General features: G+C 38.4%; 5 protein-coding genes and 1 non-coding gene across 7 annotated transcripts; 3 read left to right on the top strand and 3 right to left on the bottom strand.

Moving 5' to 3' along the window:
- The first annotated feature begins 35 nt into the window (after window positions 1-35).
- On the top strand, window positions 36-1,518 carry LOC111215377. Its single transcript, XM_048778370.1, has 3 exons — window positions 36-958; window positions 1,064-1,127; window positions 1,230-1,518. The coding sequence occupies exons 1-3, from the start codon at window positions 182-184 to the stop codon at window positions 1,367-1,369; spliced, it is 981 nt and encodes a 326-aa protein (XP_048634327.1). The 5' UTR covers window positions 36-181; the 3' UTR covers window positions 1,370-1,518.
- A 288-nt stretch (window positions 1,519-1,806) lies between these two features.
- On the bottom strand, window positions 1,807-4,073 carry BNAA04G18260D. The gene has a single exon (XM_013888865.2). The coding sequence runs from the start codon at window positions 3,362-3,364 to the stop codon at window positions 2,018-2,020; it is 1,347 nt and encodes a 448-aa protein (XP_013744319.2). The 5' UTR covers window positions 3,365-4,073; the 3' UTR covers window positions 1,807-2,017.
- Window positions 4,074-4,310: 237 nt separating this feature from the next.
- On the top strand, window positions 4,311-5,423 carry LOC106447028. The gene is made up of 2 exons (XM_013888874.3): window positions 4,311-4,582; window positions 5,194-5,423. Exons 1-2 carry the CDS (start codon window positions 4,415-4,417, stop codon window positions 5,239-5,241), a joined length of 216 nt encoding a protein of 71 aa, XP_013744328.1. The 5' UTR covers window positions 4,311-4,414; the 3' UTR covers window positions 5,242-5,423.
- A 560-nt stretch (window positions 5,424-5,983) lies between these two features.
- TRNAL-AAG lies at window positions 5,984-6,064 on the bottom strand. The gene has a single exon. It is a non-coding gene; the product is annotated as a tRNA-Leu (tRNA).
- Window positions 6,065-7,693: 1,629 nt separating this feature from the next.
- On the top strand, window positions 7,694-11,436 carry LOC106447016 (calcium-dependent protein kinase 24-like). Its single transcript, XM_013888863.3, has 7 exons — window positions 7,694-8,308; window positions 8,769-9,033; window positions 9,114-9,237; window positions 9,321-9,617; window positions 9,703-9,818; window positions 9,904-10,308; window positions 10,615-11,436. Exons 1-7 carry the CDS (start codon window positions 8,037-8,039, stop codon window positions 10,876-10,878), a joined length of 1,743 nt encoding a protein of 580 aa, XP_013744317.2. The 5' UTR covers window positions 7,694-8,036; the 3' UTR covers window positions 10,879-11,436.
- Window positions 11,284-15,513, bottom strand: LOC106391390 (probable E3 ubiquitin-protein ligase ARI7). Of its 2 annotated transcripts, none has more exons than XM_048778368.1 (15): window positions 15,133-15,513; window positions 14,646-14,770; window positions 14,337-14,442; window positions 14,154-14,244; window positions 13,733-13,905; window positions 13,351-13,455; window positions 13,164-13,252; window positions 12,986-13,093; window positions 12,726-12,828; window positions 12,547-12,636; window positions 12,401-12,448; window positions 12,250-12,321; window positions 12,069-12,168; window positions 11,853-11,979; window positions 11,284-11,755 (listed from the first exon to the last, which is right to left on the bottom strand). In XM_048778368.1, the coding sequence occupies exons 1-15, from the start codon at window positions 15,304-15,306 to the stop codon at window positions 11,587-11,589; spliced, it is 1,680 nt and encodes a 559-aa protein (XP_048634325.1). In that variant the 5' UTR covers window positions 15,307-15,513; the 3' UTR covers window positions 11,284-11,586. The 2 variants fall into 2 exon arrangements, with proteins under 2 accessions (XP_048634325.1, XP_048634326.1); XM_048778369.1 differs by having other exon boundaries at window positions 12,738-12,828; window positions 15,133-15,512.
- Window positions 15,514-19,345: the final 3,832 nt, after the last annotated feature.

The raw sequence follows: 19,345 nt of genomic DNA, 5'->3' as shown, positions 1-19,345 counted from the left end.
AACCCTAGATAGTTTCGAAGTCGGTTTACGTTTCATCTTCTTCTTCTTATAAATAAAACAATTATGGCGAAATTGCAAAAAGACCCATATTCCAACTATGTAATATTAGAAAGTACAACAATAAACAGTTTAAACCCCGGCAGAAAAGCAAATTACCAAACCAGATTTCTACAAAAACAAAATGTTAAACCGGCATAAAACAAATAACCAAACCAAACCAAATTTCTCGGTTAAACCAGATCCAGCATTTTTATATAACGAAGTCAACAACGCCTTTTTTTTTCACTCGCGTTTTTATTTTCTCTCGTCTCTCGTCTCTCTTCTCTCTTTCTTGATTTTCTTGGAGAAAAAGCTATCGATTCCATCTCTCTCTCTACTGCTAAACATGGAAGGAGACACATCAGAGACTCCATGGGGTGAAGTACCAAGAAGAGAGAGAAGCATGCTAAAAAGGAAGGCGAGAGTTCACGACGACGGCCAAGGCAACGTTGCGGAGGAGACGACGGAAACGACGACGACACCTGAATGGGTTGTGAAGCTGATGAAGAAATATGAAGGCTATGATGCTAATCAGATTATGGAGTTGAAAGAACTCAAAGCTACTGATCTAGACCCCAATCAAGGTCGACTCTCGCTCCCTAAACACGTGGATAGAAACTTCTTGAACATTGGCGAACTAGGAACCCTAGCTACAGGTCCCAAGAAAGGGGTACACTGTCTCTTTATTGTTACTGAAGGAAAAGTTCATGCTGTTGAGTTGAGAGATTGGGCGAATGGGTTAGTTTTAGCAAAGGGGTGGCGTAAGGTGATTGAGGAGGAAGTGTTTAAGATTGGTAAAAAGTACCCTCTTTGGTCTTTCCGCTCAAGAAACAATGAGGATAAGCTTTGTTTCACTCTGGTTAAACCTGACCAAGTAGACCCCATCGAAGTCCTTCCCAACGTCGACGATAAAGATGCGGTAAGTCTTCTACATGAATCAAGAAAGCTAGCGTTAATTTGTGTTTCCTGTGGTGTTACTGTTTTGTCTAACGTGCGTTCTCTTGTGTTAAATGATGATATGCAGAAGCTAAGTGATACAGAGGAAGAAGAAGTTGCAAACAAAAACGAGGCTGAATCTTCTTTAGCTGGTAAGTCACACTTGCATTATCGTTGGTAGTAGCTAGATATCTTTGTATCCGACACATGCATGCATGCGTAGCAACTTAAGACATGTAATGATCTTTTATCAGGCCATGACCATCCACCTGAGTCTCCCGCTGGTGTCAGCTCTCTTCCTGGCGAAGATTTGGATTTATCTTATCAGGACGCCAACGGTGATGGCTATCTTCCCACCGAAGCAGAACTCAACAGCTTTCATATCCTTCCGTGACGATTCTGCCTGATTCTGAAATGATTTTGTCAAGATCAGTACGTGATACTTTGATTGCTGATAGATAGGTTTAGCAGCTGTTGCTTCCTTCTTTATTTTGGTGTGAGAGTGAACATATTACCACGCAAAATGTAAAGTTCTTTTTCTTTTGGTTATGTTTGTGTAGACATTTTCTTAGACTCTGTGGATTCTACAAGATATGTTAAGAGTTGCAGATGCCATGTTCATATATACACTAATGTTTTAGTAATCGATAATGTAAGCCAGCCAGATTACTTGCTCTACAAGATATTGGCAAGAGAGTGATGCATCAGCCGTACACATGCTAATATGAAGAATTGTTTGCTATATTTCTCCAATGGTTATGTCTGCTTATATTCCAAGGACTGAGAACCTTAACATACAGATGAATGAAGCAACCATGTTATCAAAGTATAGAACTTTTAACGAGAACACATGTTCCGGCTCTTTGATTGGTCCAAAACGCATACATATATGTGTGTATATATAAATGTCAACAACATGTATATATTTTTTCTATCGAATAGATTTACAAGCAAGAAACAAAAATTGTCACCAATGCAGATGTTAGTTTGGCAAGTATATACTATTTAACAAACCTGTAACGCCTTTTTTATCTTTCTTTCTTCATAGAGAGTCTTCAAACAAGAAACCATCAGTGTTGAAGTCTGAATCTATGCCTTCTCTTCCCCTAAACTCGCAAAGCCCAACCGCCTTCTCTATAGAGAAATCATTCATCAAAGCAAAGTCATCTTCCAAGAAAGTCCTGGACTTGCGTGTCATGATAAGCTTCTTAGGTGTTTTTGCCTCTCTGCCTCCTATCTCTCCACTCTCTTCAACTGGTACCACCTTTGAAGATATTTTGCTAGATTTCCTCAACCTAGACGGCAAACTTTTGTTCCTCTTCACAATGTTCCTGATGGGTTGTTGTTGGTTCTTGCTGTTCTCGGTTTTCTTATTGCTGCTGCTTACTGTTCTTTTCAGTTCATGGATCCGTGTTGGTTTTGAATTTGATCCTGCAGGACCGTTGAACATGAGCTTTCTCTTACACCCTTCTTTGAGATCTAGCTTTCTTGTCTGAAGCTGTGCTCTCATTGATCTTGGAGAGGTACTTGCACCTTTGCTTCCTATTGATTTCTTTCTCCGTGGTGACATGGTGAAATGCTTTAGTATATCCTCTGGTGTCCAATCAAACTTCTGCTCCAATGGCCAAAAAAGAGGCTCCACAACATGCTTTCTCTTTGAATCTCCCTTATCTTCAAGTATGGGTCTAGCAGGAGTAGATGGCTCAACAGTTGAGTTAGCTGGTGAAGGAGACACATCTGACTCTAGTGAGAAGCTAACTTTCTTTTCTTCATGACTAGATGACTCAGTCTTGTTGTTGCTCTCAAGTAAACGTGAAGACGACGGATTTGCCGAACCTGCTCCAATATATTTACCAGATGAGTTGCAGAATTTTCCGTCCTTTCGCATGTTCTCTGAAGTACATTTTGTCTGGTGATGATGATGATTCTCTTTTAGAGACAATGAAGAGTTAGCAGCGTTTGATAACCAGGAGACAACCTTTTCGTCGAGTGAGAAATGAAACGAGACAGAGACTCTACGTTCCTCTAGAAGAGAGGAAGTAGAAGCGCAGTCCGAAGCCAACCAAACGGAATCGCTGTCGTCAAAACATCTCAGCTTAATGAACTGTTTATTACCGGAAGAATCATCGATCTTTTCGCGCCGTGGCTGAGGAGAAACACCTGCGGATTTGGTCCTGTTTTTGTTTGCTGCTCTGACATCTGGAAGAGTCTTTTTCCCATGAGGTAGATGACGCATGGGTTCATAGTTGGAACCTGTTGATTTGGACCGTGGAAGAAGTGGTTTGGGATCGTTGGTTGTGGTGTTCTTCTTGTTTTTCTTGATGGAGAAAGTTGATGTAACTCTCTTCACGAAACCTTTAGATCCATCTTTCTCACCTGCAAAAGACATGGTGAAGGTTTCAAATGTTGCTCCTTCAATCTTCAGAGCCAAAGACGCATTACTTTTAAAAGCAGACTAGATCATAACATAAAACACATTAGCGTGTGATTAGAGATAAAATCAGAAAGGGTAAATGCAGGACACATTCTTGTCATTATTCTCTTCTCTGAATAAGAAGACAAGAACATGTCAACTACTTGAAACATGATTAATGAATTAAAATATGAAAAAACTTGTATAACATTCATGATACGTTGATGTAATAAGAATGAAGTATACATTATAAAATTAGAATATCAGATTAAAGAATTCTTGACACACCTAGCACTAAGTGTTTTTATTTTCTTCTAAGAATTAGAAAGAGTCAACAACTAAGCTTTGAGAGAATAAACCCTAAAAAAAAAATTTGTGACCGTTCAAGAAACAAAGGTCGAAGAAATCAAAATGTAAAAAAAAACAAAGCAGCTCTTTACTAAGAAGCACAAAACGAGGTTACGAGAAATGAGAAAGAAGCTTTGTCACCTTCAGCGATTGAACGTCGAAATCTATGCATGTAGAAATGTAAAGGAGAGAGAGAGAGCTGAGAATCGAAGAGACGCAATTTCATTAATTTGGCACTTTGGCGCGATCCAGTTACAATCACGTTCTAGAGATTCTCTCATAAGTTAAGGAAACATATATTATTAATCAATTAAATGAAAATACATGAATCTGTTTTTTATAGAATGTTTTCCTTTTTCTTTAGTGGTAATTCAGAAAAATCTGTGAATTAAATTTAAAATTTACGCGGCTAACTCGTCTATAAAGAGAAACTTGTGAATTGATCTTTAATTAAAGTCCTAAAGCACTAATTACTTTGGGCCCATTATTGAATGGGCCTTGGGCTAAAATCACTTTCACATCTGATAATTGTTGTCGCTCATGAGAATTTGGTTTATTACTAAATTGATGAAATAAATTCAACTAAACCGGGATCGATCTAACTCCTGAGCTGCCTCCAACCAACCACAGACACAGTCGTCGAAGAGAAAGGTTGAAGCGAAGAAGAAGAAGAAGAAGATGGGTGGGGGAATGGAGACGAACAAGAACAAGTTCATCGAGGATTGGGGATCCGCGAGAGAGAATCTCGAGCATAACTTCCGCTGGACGCGTCGCAACTTCGCTCTCATCGGAATCTTCGGCATCGCCCTCCCAATCATCGTCTACAAGGGCATCGTCAAAGATTTCGTAAGCTCCATTCTCTCTATCTGTCGATTCGATTTGCAATTCGATCTCTCTGTCCGAATCAGAAATGTTCCATGTCTGTTTTTGTGCCCTAATTTTGCTTTCATGTTACTGTGAGCTTCGAATTTGGATCTTATGGTAAAATCATTTGGTTGAGATTCTGCGTCTGCGTTTGTGGAACGTTTGGATTCAGATATGCGTCTTCTTCCCTGTATCTTCTTGTGTTTGGTTTGACCTATATTGCCAAAGTTGTTGAACAGACAAGATTGGTTCAAGTGTGCTATGTGCGTTGTCTTTGTATCCTCACCCTTTTAGTCTTGATTGCTTCTGCTAAAACTGGTTTCATCTGCTTTTCTATGTATTATTATTCTGAGTCTTGAGTTTGATCTTGTTTATAGGTTTACTTTGTTCATCAGTGATATAATTGGCTTTCTGCATTCTAAATCTTACCACTTTGTTTGCTTCATTACTTGAGGGTTTTTGCATATGTATATTGTCGTGCAAGGGGGGACATACAGTACTTATGTGATTGATGCTCTGTGTTATACTTGTTACTATGTGTTATGTTGTCTTTCGTCAAGCTATAATATACTGAAAACTTTAATTTTTGACAGCATATGCAAGACGAAGATGCTGGCAGACCACACAGAAAGTTCCTCTGAAAGGTTTTTGCAAGGACACTCTCTGCAAAATGTCTCAGCAGTGTGAAGTTTTCAAGAAGCTGGTGCTAGAACTCTCCCTTTTTGCATTTTATTCAAAATAAAAGAAGAATATCTTAAGGATTATAATTTTCTGTTTCAAAAAGTTTGTTTTAATTGGCAAATAAAAAACTCAAGCTCGCCCATTTGACACTTTTGTGCTGAATTGAAAATTTAACATTCCGAAAGTGATTGAGAGCGCTTTCAGGTAGACACCAAAAAGAATAATAAATGAAGCACTGTGAATATCACTCGTCTTGCTACACAAGTTGAGATGGCTTGGTCCATGTATGTGTCCTTCCCATCACATGCCGGCCTATCTTCATATCAGAGCGGGCTCGAGTGAATCAGCAACAATGCAACAGCTCGAGTCTTGACTCTTGAGAGCATGACTCTCATAAGTTATCGAGTCTTGAGCGTTGAGAGCATGACTCTCACCAGTTATCAAAAATAGGAACTTATCGATGATACTCATTCAAACTCATTGATATTGCTCATAAGTACTTCTCCCATAGAAAAATCATTGATATTGTTCATTGGTACCTCTCCCATTCCCATAGAAAACGGAAACCAGCATCAAACCGCAGAATCCGAATTTTTAAACAATGGAGCTGATTTTAGTTCAGTTGAGAAGAGTTACTTAGGATGATGAAACCATAATGGGACACGTCGTCAGCATATTAAAAACTCATTGAAAAAAACAGATTGTTGACAGTGGGATTTGAACCCACGCCCTTTCGGACAGGAACCTTAATCCTGCGCCTTAGACCAACTCGGCCATATCAACTGGTTGTTTACTGATTTGAACACATATATTTCATCAAGATCCTTAGTCCTTACTCCTTAGAGCCCTACAAATCTGGTTTTATGGGGGACACAAGTTTGAGATAACAATGGGGGATTCACTTATTCCAGTATATGTATGTTCTTCAAATGCTATTTCAAAGAATTGAAACGGTAATACTATCAAATGTTATGGAAGCTCAGGTTACTCAAATGGTCAATTTTTTAAAAAAACTTATTTTTACTCTATTTTACATAGACTCGAGAAGTCTACCAAATTTACATTTTAGTCTGCAAATATATTATTTCTGGCAGATTATGCAAATATTTGGTAGAATGTGTAACTATTTGGATGTAGACTTCTTACAGAAGTGTTTCACATGTATCAAAAAGCTTAATTTTCAATCTGCTAGCATAACTCTCAATTTTTTTTAACAGATTTCAGTTATCTAGCAATTTTTTTTAAAATATCCAAATTTATTCAGATTTTCAGATTTTAGTCGGTCAGTCAGTTTGTCAATATTTTAATGTATGATATTTAATAGATTTTTTTAAAATGTGTTAAAGACTAAGTGGGCTGCTTATAGTAAAAAAACAGATTTTTTTATTATGGTCATAATAGTTTAAGAGTTATTCTTGGGTTCATTCCCTAGGTATTTGAGTATTTGATATTTGATATCTTTTAAAAAAAAGAAAAAAAATCAAATTTTCAAATTAGATTATATTTTTAAAATAATAAATCAAAATACATAAAAATAGTAATAGTTACAAAAGATAAATAAATCCTTCGCTTTCTCTTCATCCACATTTCCATCTTCACTAGATATAATTGTATCAAATAATACTGCTTTGGAAGATCATTTGTTTTGGAGAGTGTCACCGGTAATGGAAGATCATCAGTTTGCATGGATTCTATGGTATATATGGAAAGGAAGAAACAACAAGGTCTTTAGCAATTTGGATATTGATCCTCGTGATACTCTTAAGTTGGCGGAAATTGAATCGGCCCTCTGGGCTGAGGCGCAAATTAATCATGCACATGGATCTGATCAGGCCCGATTGGTAGTGAACGCGACTTTGCCCACTATTCCCGGTAGATGGTGCTTTACGGATGGTTCATGGAAGGAACATGATAAATTTTCGGGATAAGGATGGTGTAGCACTCTGGAAGGTTTTGACAGTTTGTTGGGAGCAAGGAATACTAGAGTCTGTCAATCCCCCTACACTCGGAGATAGAGGCGCTCATATGGGCAATGAAATGTATGAGGAACTTAAGACAATACACTGTTATTTTTGCGACGGATTGTTCTCAGCTGGTGAAGATGGTTTCTGAACCTGATGAATGGCCCGCATTTACAAATTATTTGGAAGATATCAAGATCCTGAAAAGAAGTTTCCACAGCTCAGAGCTCATCCATATACCAAGGACGCTAAATTCAAGGGCGGATAGTCTAGCTCGCAGTGCAAGAAAGCAATCCTCGTTTGTGGTCCACATGGATGTGGAGCTACCAGTTTGGTTCACAGAGTCTTTAGACAGATGAAAATGGCGGGGGGGGGGGGGGGGAGAAAAACATAAAACACCGGCAACAAAGTAAACGGCTTTATGTAATAAACTTGACCAAACAGACTGTCATAACCAAATATATAAAGCTTTCTCCATCCATCCAATCTTTTTGTTTATCCTCTCTCAATCTTCCTGTCTTTTAGGACTTCCTCTTTCTTCAAATAAACAAAAAAAATAAACTTAGCAAACACGAAAAAACAAGTAATCAAAAGAAGAGAGAGGCCCAAGAAAACCAAAACAAAAACCTAAAAAGAAAAAGAAACTTGAGCGCCAAGCTTCTCTCTTCCTTCCCATGGGGTGCATTTGAAATACATTTCCTTCTTGAAAAAAAAAATCGCTTTTGATCGATTGTTAATTCATCGATCATTCGTGGTTCCGTTGGATATTTATTCCAAAAGAAAACCCATATCCCATGGGAAGCTGCGTTTCGTCGCCATTGAAAGGTTCTCCTTTTAGGAAGAGACCGGCAAGAAGACGGAAAAGCAGTAAGAGCAAAACATCCACCAACCCTCGTGTCGATTCCTCAACTAATCTTTCTCGGAGATTGATTTTCCAGCCGCCGAGTCGTGTTCTTCCTGAGCCTATTGGAGATGGAATCTTCGTCAAGTATGAGTTGGGGAAAGAACTAGGCCGTGGTGAGTTTGGTGTCACTCATGAATGTATTGAGATCACCACTCGAGAAAGGTAATATCTTTTTGAAAGTTTTGAGTCCTTTTTTTTGAAAGACTACGAGGTTTTAAACCCAAAAAGCTTGCATATCTTTGTGGGAGGAGACTTAAACCATATTCTCTCCGTTTCTTAAAGAGATGATTTTATGATTGTAAACACAGATTTAAAAAATATTTAAATTTCTACATTTTCTATAAAAAAAGCATTAATTGTTTCACAATTCAACTAATAATAAAATAGAAGATATAATATTATTGGTTATATAACATTAATTATTGATAACTTTTACGTAGAAAATTGAAAACGTATCTAATTTAGAAAAAAATAATTTCCTCTAAAACATCAAGTATAAAAAAAGGGAGGGAGTATTAAATTAAATCTTATTAGGAGAGTAGACTCCTCACAATAGGATTTGAAAGTTATTTTGCGCAAAACTTTGTTGTTTTATTTGATTCAATGAAGAAAAACCTGGCAGGTTTGCATGTAAGAGGATATCAAAAGAGAAGCTAAGGACGGAGATAGATGTTGAGGATGTAAGAAGAGAGGTAGAGATCATGAGAAGTTTGCCAAAACATCCAAACATTGTTAGCTTTAAAGAAGCTTTTGAGGACAAAGACGCTGTTTATCTTGTCATGGAGATTTGTGAAGGAGGAGAGCTTTTTGACCGTATTGTCTCTAGAGGTCATTACACTGAACGTGCCGCTGCTTCTGTCGCTAAAACCATTCTTGAAGTTGTCAAGGTGTGTGAAAAAAAATTCAAATCTCTTTGTATCTTTTTAATTTTTTTCCCGCCTTTATTGTTGTTTTCTTGTATGTCAAGGTATGTCATGAACATGGAGTGATTCATAGAGATCTTAAACCAGAGAACTTCCTCTTCTCCAACGAAACCGAGACTGCACAACTCAAAGCTATTGATTTTGGTCTCTCCATTTTCTTCAAACCTGGTACTAATTAACCACATCTCTATAGTTTGTTTATGTTATCTTCTTGAAGAGAAAACTCTGTTTGATTCGAATGGATATTGCAGGTCAGCGGTTCAACGAGATTGTGGGAAGTCCTTACTACATGGCTCCAGAGGTTTTGAGACGAAACTACGGTCCTGAGGTAGATGTTTGGAGTGCTGGTGTTATACTCTATATCTTGCTTTGTGGTGTTCCTCCCTTTTGGGCAGAAACTGAGGAAGGAATCGCGCATGCAATCGTGAGAGGGAACATCGATTTCGAGAGAGATCCTTGGCCAAAAGTCTCAGCTGAAGCCAAAGAGCTCGTTAAGGACATGCTTGATGCTAACCCTTATAGCAGACTCACAGTTCAAGAAGTGCTTGGTAACTTCATGATAATAACATTTCATTATTGAAATAATAAGATTGATAAAACCACATTATTTGATTGGAAAGCTATGTTTTATAGAACATCCATGGATACAGAACGCAGAGAGAGCACCAAATGTGAATCTTGGAGATAACGTGAGGACCAAGATTCAACAGTTCTTGTTGATGAACAGGTTCAAGAAGAAAGTCCTCAGGGTATAATATTAATTTTCTTGAATTTCACAAACAATATGCATTTACTAAATATTGTTACTAATGATCTGGAAATAAATCATTTCAGATTGTAGCGGACAATTTACCAAACAAGGAGATAGAAGAGATAGTACAGATGTTTCGAACGATGGACACTGACAAGAACGGTCGCTTGACATTCGAGGAACTAAGAGACGGGCTAAAGAAGTTTGGAACAGTTTGTCCCGATGGCGATGTGAAAATGCTAATGGATGCAGCGGATACAGATGGGAATGGGATGTTGAGCTGTGAAGAGTTTGTGACTTTGGCAATACATTTGAAGAGAATGGGTTGTGATGAGCATTTGCAGCAAGCGTTCAAGTATTTTGACAAGAACGGTAATGGATCTATTGAGCTAGATGAGCTCAAGGAAGCTCTATTTGATGATGATAAGCTAGGCCAGGGTGGTGACCAGTGGATCAAAGATATCTTCTTTGACGTTGACCTCAACAAGGTAAGTGAACAAAGGGTGTGACTGTAGCAAACTCAGTGTTCTAAAAATCTAAACAAAACGATTTTTCTTGAACTATATTTTTTTTTAAAATTAGTCTAGGTGTTCAAAAAATCGATTTAAACGGCCACCTAATCAATAATCGCTTATAAAGCACCTAGTTACCGCCTAACGATTTCTTGAAATTGAGCGAAGCTAAGAAACTTGATTCATGAGTTCTCATCACAAAACTGATTCATGTTGAATATACTAAACTAGATCTTCTATACTTTACAATGTGAGATTCCTAACATGTTTTCTTGGGAACAGGATGGAAGGATAAGCTTTGATGAGTTCAAGGCCATGATGAAATCAGGGACTGACTGGAAAATGGCGTCGAGGCAGTACTCTAGGGCATTGTTGAATGCTCTGAGCATCAAGATGTTCAAAGAAGATGGTGGGAACAATGGTCCAAAGTTTCATTCCATGGAGTTCCCTGTGGCGAGAAAGAAAGCAAATATACTTGATCCCAAGAACAAATCAATGGAGCTTGTCCACTCCAGAACCTATAAGCCCTCAGGTCTAAGAAACTAAGGAAACTGATCTCTTTTGTTATTCTTTTTTAATCTGTTTGTTCTTGGAGCTACAAGTGACAAAGATAATGTGATTAGGTTGGCTTAAAGTTGCATTGTTCATCTTCTTTCTTTAGAACTCTTTTCAACACAATATCAAAATATAACACACACAAGAGAGCATAGAAACTTCATTTTATCAAAATTGAGAGCTGTAAACAAATAGAAACTCTTGGATCACATTTGAATATCTAGTTTTCTAATTAAACACCCAAATGATTAAATATAAAAGTTTTTTTATAACACTATTAAATATAAAAGTTATTCTTCAAATGTAACTTAAATTCAGTATTACAAACAGAGAGAATGGTCAAGTGAAGCCAAACACAAAGCATGCACCATTGACTCATCTTTAATACCAGACACCAGGCCAACTAGATTTGGTTTCATAGAGATTGTCATAGCAGAGCAGATGACAGAAGTAAAGTTACAATGTGTGAAGAGATAACACAGACATATTCTTTTACACTATACATAAGCAGGAAACATAACACAAACCCTACAATCCAAACCTACACACATACATAAAAGAAGAACTGGACCTTTCCACCATGCGAGTGCAGTTTAGGGGTTTTTTCTTTGATCGTGTGCATTCTCCAAATGTCCAAAGAAACAGCTGGAAGTGATCTCAAGACCAATACGTGGTTTTGTACCTTGACGAAGACATATATTAAGATCCACCAGTTCTGGAACTTCCTTTGCCTTTACCTCTTGTTTTGCTACTGCAACCTGTTGATTTAGAGCTAGTTGATTTGCTGCTGCAAGCCGCGTGCGAGTCCACATCAGCAAGACCGTTCTCCAGAGCTTTCACCAAGTTCTCAAAGTAGTTTTTCGTTACGCTGCAAATATACAACAATAGAAGCAACAGGGAAGATCTGAAATACTTTCTTCTTATTATCAAACAACATGATATATGTATGAAGACAAAAAGCTAACCTGGTCAAACCAGCTAGTTTTGTCCGGAAATCATTGAAATCTTTTGATGGGCCATCTGCGTTGAGAAATTGAAGCAAGTCCTTCTCTACGCATTGATGGAGCCTCTCCAAACCAGACTCAGCCTCCCCTGAACAATATGAAAAAAAGGTTAAGCTGCTTCTGAATTAATTGACAGAGATACACACAGTAAGACGTTCCACAGAAGAGGTTACTGACCTTGCAAATACTCGAAAAATTGTCGCTTGGCATGTTCATGATCCGGTAGGTAGTAGCCATATGCATATGTCCATTTCAACACTCGCCTACATTCAATGATCTGCAGTGGTAGGGGGAACTGTTATGAAAAATGCTATGGAAAAATCCTCGGTTGGTTATCTAAACATTTTTATCTGCTCACCTGAAGCCAAGCTTCTAAGATGAATTTGAGCTGAGATTCTGGTGTGCACTGCTTATCACTAAGCTTCTCAAGCTGGCAGAAATCGACATAAGTCAAATGCACATAACAGAGTAGGAAGACTATAACTCTAAAGGAACGTAACAAGTCTTACATTATGCGTCTGCAATTGCTGCAGATCTGTCACAGCCTTCTGCCTCGACTGTCATCAAATCACACAAAAAATAAAGAAGAAAACAAAATCAATGGTGAAGAGCTACAAAACCTCCTTAGGCATAAGAAGTAGAGCATTGTGCTTACCGTTTGATTGCTTGCCCAGCGTTCATAGTAATGTGTGTATCTCTCTAGTGAATTTTTTGCCATCTCTCTCCTCCTTTCAGTCTCATCATACTAAAAACAAGGAAGGATGAACAAACATCATTAATCAAAAAATTTAGCACAAATAACTGAGAAAATGTCGCAAAGGATCAAACAATTACCCCAGGTCTTACCTGCCCTTCTTGCTTGGCAACCTCGTACCGGTTACAAGCATAAAAACCACCAGTTCTTTCCCCATGATCCATCCACGCACCAAGACAAAGCCTGCAGGGATAATTATATTATAAACACCATCATTAATGTTTCTTGTACTTAACGTCATAAGACGTTAAAGAGAACACACTTCTAGTACAAAATTGCAGAGAAGAAGAAACAACCAAACTAAGACGCTGTTCAGTTAGAGATGAAGGCGAAGCATTACCAACAAAATTCATATTTACAAGGCGGTGTGCATGTCATATGCATACAGCCCTGGTTTTTTTCAATTGGCCGCTTGCATCTTGGACAAGGCTTTGAATTGGCAAGTATCCTGCACAAAAGGAGGTAAATTTTGATTAGCAAGATATATAAAAATTCTGAAGACAGAGATATATGTATACCAATTCATATTTTCAGACTCAGCACTGTTCTTTAATATCCATTTTGAAACTGTGCTACAATCCACAGGTCGGTGAGCCTCCTCTGTGCACTAAAATTCAGATTTAACACTCAGCTATTGATCAACCAAAAAAAAACAAGGAAAAAAGAGGAGTAATCAAATTAATGGGGGTTGACCAAAGAACTTACATTCCAGCAAAAGCTAAACGAGCAAAGGCAAGAAACATCATAGTTTCCAGACCCGGCAACAAAATCAATAGCATATTCACACCCCGGGGCAGGACACCACTTCATCTGAACAAGATAACCAAAGCAGATGCAACATCAGGGATACTAACATCGCTGCGTACGAATAATGGAGAGAGACAAATACAATTTGGAACTTTGCTCAACCTAAAGTCGTTATAAATATTTCGAGAGCACGGAAAACATAATGTAATCATGAGAATGAACAAAATGTTCCAACAACACTAGTGACATGTTACAAAAGGCTGTGTTCATTTTGAATGTTAACCACTAGCCTGGGAGATGAATGATGTATTTGAAATAAATGAACTAGGGTAGCCTTTACCTTTCTGTTGTCTTCAATATAGGACCTAAGATAGTATCTATTGTACTTCTCCTTATCTTCTTCAGACGCTAGTTTGTCAACCATGTCATGTCCAACAGCAGCTAGACAAGATGGGTCAGGACACCTTAGCATCAAACATCCTGGGCCGTCGTTAATGGTTGTGCTTATGTAACCTGCAACAACGTACATTGTAAAATGTAACTTACCGCTCAACAAATATTGTAGTTGAAAATGGAGCACACAAGTTGTTTCACAACACTCAGAGATGGGAGATTTTGAAATTAACAATCCGATTGAGCTACATCAAATCAACTAAATATCTAACTCGGATAAATACAGGGAAACAATTTAAATTAGAAATGTAAGAGTTTTTGAGGATGCTAATGAGGAAAAGAAAAAGAAAAAAAAAACTACAACGAACCTGTCCAGCACGTAGTGCAGAAAGGATGTCCACAAGAAACCGAAGCAATTTTCTCAGGAGGGTACGGATCAAAACAGATTCCACATGTAAGCTAAACAACACATCATGCGTCAGTAAAACATGAATTATCAAGAAAGAGAAATGTAAAAAACCAAATCATATTCTATAATTCAAAGAAAATACCTCTGTGTCATCAGATGGTGGAACAACAGGTCTCTCCAATATACCCACAGTATTCCTGACTCTCTCTTCATCCGCAAACCATTCATCATGAACTTTACCAACACTCCTGAAACGAGAAGTCTCTCATCGCCTCAGGAAGCTAGAATAGTCAACACAAGTATGATATGGATAGATATACATTCTAGAAAAAAACTATAGAGATTATTTGATATTATCACCAGAAAACAAAAAGTTGTCTCCAAATAAGTTGAAAATAAACAAGGTAGCAGTGATCATATCAAACAAACAAAAAAATGCCAAAGGGTTAACCAGTGAAAGTAACGAAGCAGGATACTGGCTTCGACTTCAGTTATTGAGAGGACGACGGAAACTCGCTCAATAGCATCCATCTGGTGCTTGAGAATATCTTCCTCCTTCAGAACACAAAAGTTTTTCTGGAAGGAAACCATATTTACAACAATCACGGGTCAATGATCACACAAGAATAAAGTAGACCATGAACTTCAAACAGAGAGAAATGACCCTAACAACACCACTCGTTAAACATAAAAATTCAAGCCAAATAAGTAGTTAACAATGCAGTTACAGAGAGACTTAAAAGCTAGAGCCAAAGAATGCAACAAACAATCTAAAAGCTAGTCACAACGTTAGTGAGTGAAGTAATCAACGAAACGCTACTACAAAACTTTGCGAACTCAATTAGACTACACTCCCAAGTAAAAAATTGAGAATTTATCAAAGAAAGCCCATAAAGTTTCAAACTTTACCAGCAAATGAACAAAGTAGAAGAACCCACCTGAGAGCGATGAGAGGCGATCATGGCAGAATCGTCAGCGTCTTCCTCGACAAAGCCGTAATCGGGTTCGCCATCATCGTCATCATCATCACTATCCTTGTAATCATCGCTATAGAAATCATCCTCCCCTGAATACATATCGTGCGCATCGAGCATGTCTTCTTCGGAATCCATGAACCCCAAATGATAAAAGGACCGAGATTTGGAGGAATTAACTGAAACCCCTCTTTCCCTTACAAATTAGGGTTTGTCGGAGAGACAATCGCAGAAGGGGAAGTAGTAAAAATAAACTGAGAGCTTTTTGTTGTGATGTGGATTTTAGTTTTGGTAATGAAAATGTAGAAAGTATCCAAAGTTTTGCTGTCTAAATCGACCAAGACTAGATCCGTTCGTACGGTAATGATTTTGGATATTATAAAAAGTAGATCGGACAAAGTAATCATTTTTTATTTGTTTTATAAGTTTCCACAAATTTAAAATTAGATTAATACTTATTTCTTAATTTAAAGTTAGACCAAATTTTTTATCTGATCTGAAACTTATAATGCTTTTGTTCCAAAATACTTATGTAACTGTGTTGTCGTATATAACGTTATTCAATAAAATAAGATGGCGACATAATGTCAACATGCGTACAATAATTTAAAACAATTAAATAAATGAGGATTAAAAATTAAACTCTAAATAAATAGACGGTTTATTACCACTATTCTTAAAATTTTGATATTTTACTATTAAAATCTTAAAACGTTAAATAAATAAATCAATCATACTGTTGGTCCAAATTATAAAGATGACAAAAGAAAAAAAAGTTGTTTTTGGAGAGTCGGTAACACACTAATGTTCATCTTCTTCCTGGGCTCTGGGCATGGGTTTAACAATGTTGCCATAAAGTTCATAGGCATGGGAATGAGGTTGAGATTTTAAGGCGTCCAGATGAAGGTGTGGTTGAGTTGTGAGTTTTCTCGGGGGTTAGTTTTTCATGGTTTTCGTCTTGGTTTCATCTTAGAGGTGGTTTGTGGTCATCGTGAACGGGAAGGTTTAGATGATGGTTCCTGCTCTTCATGAAGTACTTCAATGGTTCCTGCTCTCTTGCCTTGAGTTTGGTAAGACTACCGGCTGATCATAAGATAACTAAGTCTGATACTTTTATGTCTTGTTAGGTCATGGTTTAGTCGAAGTATTCTAGTTTGTAGCTTAATGTTTCTGTTGGATTTTAGTGGTCTGTTTCTTAGACTATCGTTCTCCTCTTATGGGTTTAGTTTTCGGTGAAGTTCATGTTTTCCACTGGCATAAGTATTCTATTCTATAGTCCCTTGTTAGGATGACACATATGAGTTTGTGGTTAACATGTTTTTGTCTTTTTTTTATATAGAGGAACTGTGTGAGTTTGGAGCAGAGATTAAGCTTTCGGTCTTCCAACTTGGGTTCAGTCCACAAAACAATAGCATCCATAATTATGCAGGTTAACATCTCATCATGATTGTGTTTGCCTGAGTTTATGGGTTCTTTTTGCATATGATTGATGATATCTAAGTGATCATGAAAATGTGTTGCGTCCAGGTGCTTTGTCACGTTCTTCCATCCTTTGTGAAGATGCAAAAGGAAGGCTTAGATGGTCACGCGTAGATAGAGATGTCAAATGGGCGGGTTGGGCGGGTTTGGGTGTGTCCGAATGGGCTTCATTTTTTTGCTGGATTTTTTTGGTCGAAGCCCAAATAGAACCATGTCCAAATGAGACCATAACCAAATAGGACCATGATTTGTTGGGTTATCCATGGACGGCCCATATGGCCACTTAATGTAAACAACATAATTTCAGTTTTAAAAATTTAAAAATTCATTAGTTTTCAATTTTAAAAATGTCATATACTTAAACTTTATGTTTTAAACTTCATGTTTCAAAGTTATAAAAAAACACAAGATAGGTTCAAAAGATTCGTGATTTCGTCTGATTTGCGGAAACAGAAACAGTCGCCAGACTCGCCACCAGACTCGTTATGAACACAAATCACTGATCCATCTAACACATAACCCATAACACAATACTAGTAGATGATACGAATCAGTAGATAATAGTAAAACCCCATAACATAAATCACGAAATCAAACCTTAAGAGATGATGAAATAAGAAGTTGGTGAAGAAGAACCGAAAGAGAATCGAAACAAAACGAAGATAAGGAAGAAGAATCGAACACGAAGAAGAAGAATCGAAGACGAGGACTTGAAGAGGAAGAATCAAAGACGAGGACAAGAATCAAACACGAAGAAAAATCGCAAGAATGAGACAAGAAAAAAAAAAGTGATTTGTGTTTTCTCCCAATTATCCAAACCCTAGACATTTAAGTTTATTGGGCCGCCCATTGTCCAAGTGGTTAAACCCAGTATAGCCCATGGATATAATTGGGTTCACCCATCTGGACAAATTTTAATTATGGTTTAATCTGGGTCTGTCCATTTTGGACCATATCGATTTGGACACGGGCCACCCATTTATAACCCACCCATTTGACATCTCTACGCGTAGATAAAGAGTTACATGTGTGTGCTTATTTTTTATTCTTCTCTTTTCTCAAGCCGTGAGATGAATTTTTAACATTCAATAATTTTGCTGTAGATCTTGTGACGTTTCTCGAATTGGTTGCCTTTGTTTGTGGTTTAGAGTTTCAGTAGCTTTTTGTTTAGATTAGGTAGATGATTCGTATCAAGGATCAAAATGTGAAAGTTTGAGATCTGAAAAATATACTTTTCTTAACTCCCCCAACCACACCACAATAGTTCTTCAGTTACAATATATATAGTGTAAAGAAAGATTGTAAAACCCTAGAGCCACACTCTGATCTCTATACAAGTGGTGTAATCACAGCCCTTCGATGCATTGCCCAAGAGGGCTGAACGTATTCTTCAGGACCACACCACCAGCTGTCGCTGACCTCATCCCTTCCGTACTCTGTAGACGACCGTTTGAATTACTCATAACACTTCTTCCTTTTACCGCCTTCTCACTTGGGCTTTGTCTTAACTCAACACTAAGGCCCAAGTCATGTGTGTGAACTCGGCCCACTACATCCTCCTTCTTCTCTTTTACCGTCTCTGTTTCATATAACAGAGTTGTGTTACGCACACCCCCCCCCCCCCCCCCCGCAAACTTGGCAGTTGTAGAGTGCCAACGCCGAGTTTGTCACGCAACAACGTGAACGACCGTCTTGGGAGAGGTTTCGTAAAGATGTCGGCAAGCTGATGTTCGGACGGAATATGCGTAACCTCAATTAACCCAAGCGCCACACGTTCTCGTATGTAATGATAGTCGATCTCCATGTGTTTAGTACGACCATGGAAACCCGGATTTGCAGAGAGATGAACAGCAGACAAGTTGTCACAGCGGAGGAGAGCAAGAGAGTCTTGAGGTATCCGAAGGTCGCGAAGAACATAATTCAACCAAGTGAGCTCACATGCCGTCTGAGCCAAGGCACGATACTCAGCCTCCGTCGACGAGCGAGAGACCGTAGGCTGACGTTTCGCACACCACGACACCACATTCGAGCCAAGCAAAGCACAAAATCCCGTGGTGGAGCGACGAGTGTCATGGCAGCCCGCCCAGTCACTATCACTAAAGGCATTGAGGGATAAGGATTGATCGCGAAACAAGTGAATACCAAATGCCGTAGTGCCTCGGATATACCGCAAGATGCGTTTCAGCATCGCAAAATCAGTCATCGTAGGCAAGTGCATACGTTGACACACAAGGTTAACGGCAAACTGAATATCAGGCCGAGTCAAGGTCAAGTATTGGAGCTTCCCAGCGATGCTCCGAAAGTAGGTAGGTTCGGGGAAGAAGGTAGTGTCTTTGTACAGAGCATCAAGGCGGGTCGGGAGAGGAGTGGGCATGGGATTAGCCGACGCCATTCAAGATTCAAGGAGAATCTCCTCAGCATAAGCCGTTTGACTGAGAAACAGGCCACGCGCATGATACTGAGCTTGGATCCCGAGGAAAAAATGAATTTCCCCCATGTCTTTCATCGAGAACTGACGGCTCAACTCAGTAACCAGTGTGGACATGAGAGAAGATGATGTGCCCGTGAGAAGAACATCATCAACATAAAGAAGCAAGACAAGAGTCTGGCCATTGTGGTGAAAGGTAAACAGAGAGGGATCGGCCGGACTGCAGGTGAACCCAAAGTCAAGCAAAAACGAGGTGAACTTGTTGAACCA

The sequence above is a fragment of the Brassica napus genome, chromosome A4 (genome assembly GCF_020379485.1).
Source record: "Brassica napus cultivar Da-Ae chromosome A4, Da-Ae, whole genome shotgun sequence".
Classification (NCBI taxonomy): Eukaryota; Viridiplantae; Streptophyta; class Magnoliopsida; order Brassicales; family Brassicaceae; genus Brassica; species Brassica napus.
Note: the sequence above shows the minus strand (reverse complement) of the source record. Positions and strands in the feature narration are given on the sequence as shown.

Excerpts from the sequence above, each read along its gene's own strand:
- LOC111215377 (XM_048778370.1), top strand. The coding sequence starts at position 182 with ATGTTAAACCGGCATAAAACAAATAACCAAACCAAACCAAATTTCTCG. Across the intron at positions 959-1,063 it reads ACGTCGACGATAAAGATGCG|AAGCTAAGTGATACAGAGGA; the intron begins GTAAGTCTTCTA and ends GATGATATGCAG. Across the intron at positions 1,128-1,229 it reads GGCTGAATCTTCTTTAGCTG|GCCATGACCATCCACCTGAG; the intron begins GTAAGTCACACT and ends ATCTTTTATCAG.
- BNAA04G18260D (XM_013888865.2), bottom strand. The coding sequence starts at position 3,364 with ATGTCTTTTGCAGGTGAGAAAGATGGATCTAAAGGTTTCGTGAAGAGA.
- LOC106447028 (XM_013888874.3), top strand. The coding sequence starts at position 4,415 with ATGGGTGGGGGAATGGAGACGAACAAGAACAAGTTCATCGAGGATTGG. Across the intron at positions 4,583-5,193 it reads AGGGCATCGTCAAAGATTTC|CATATGCAAGACGAAGATGC; the intron begins GTAAGCTCCATT and ends AATTTTTGACAG.
- LOC106447016 (XM_013888863.3), top strand. The coding sequence starts at position 8,037 with ATGGGAAGCTGCGTTTCGTCGCCATTGAAAGGTTCTCCTTTTAGGAAG. Across the intron at positions 9,618-9,702 it reads CACAGTTCAAGAAGTGCTTG|AACATCCATGGATACAGAAC; the intron begins GTAACTTCATGA and ends TATGTTTTATAG. Across the intron at positions 10,309-10,614 it reads TTGACGTTGACCTCAACAAG|GATGGAAGGATAAGCTTTGA; the intron begins GTAAGTGAACAA and ends TCTTGGGAACAG.
- LOC106391390 (XM_048778368.1), bottom strand. The coding sequence starts at position 15,306 with ATGGATTCCGAAGAAGACATGCTCGATGCGCACGATATGTATTCAGGG. Across the intron at positions 13,906-14,153 it reads CTGCACTACGTGCTGGACAG|GTTACATAAGCACAACCATT; the intron begins GTTCGTTGTAGT and ends ACGTTGTTGCAG. Across the intron at positions 12,449-12,546 it reads GCTGGGCAAGCAATCAAACG|TCGAGGCAGAAGGCTGTGAC; the intron begins GTAAGCACAATG and ends ATTTGATGACAG.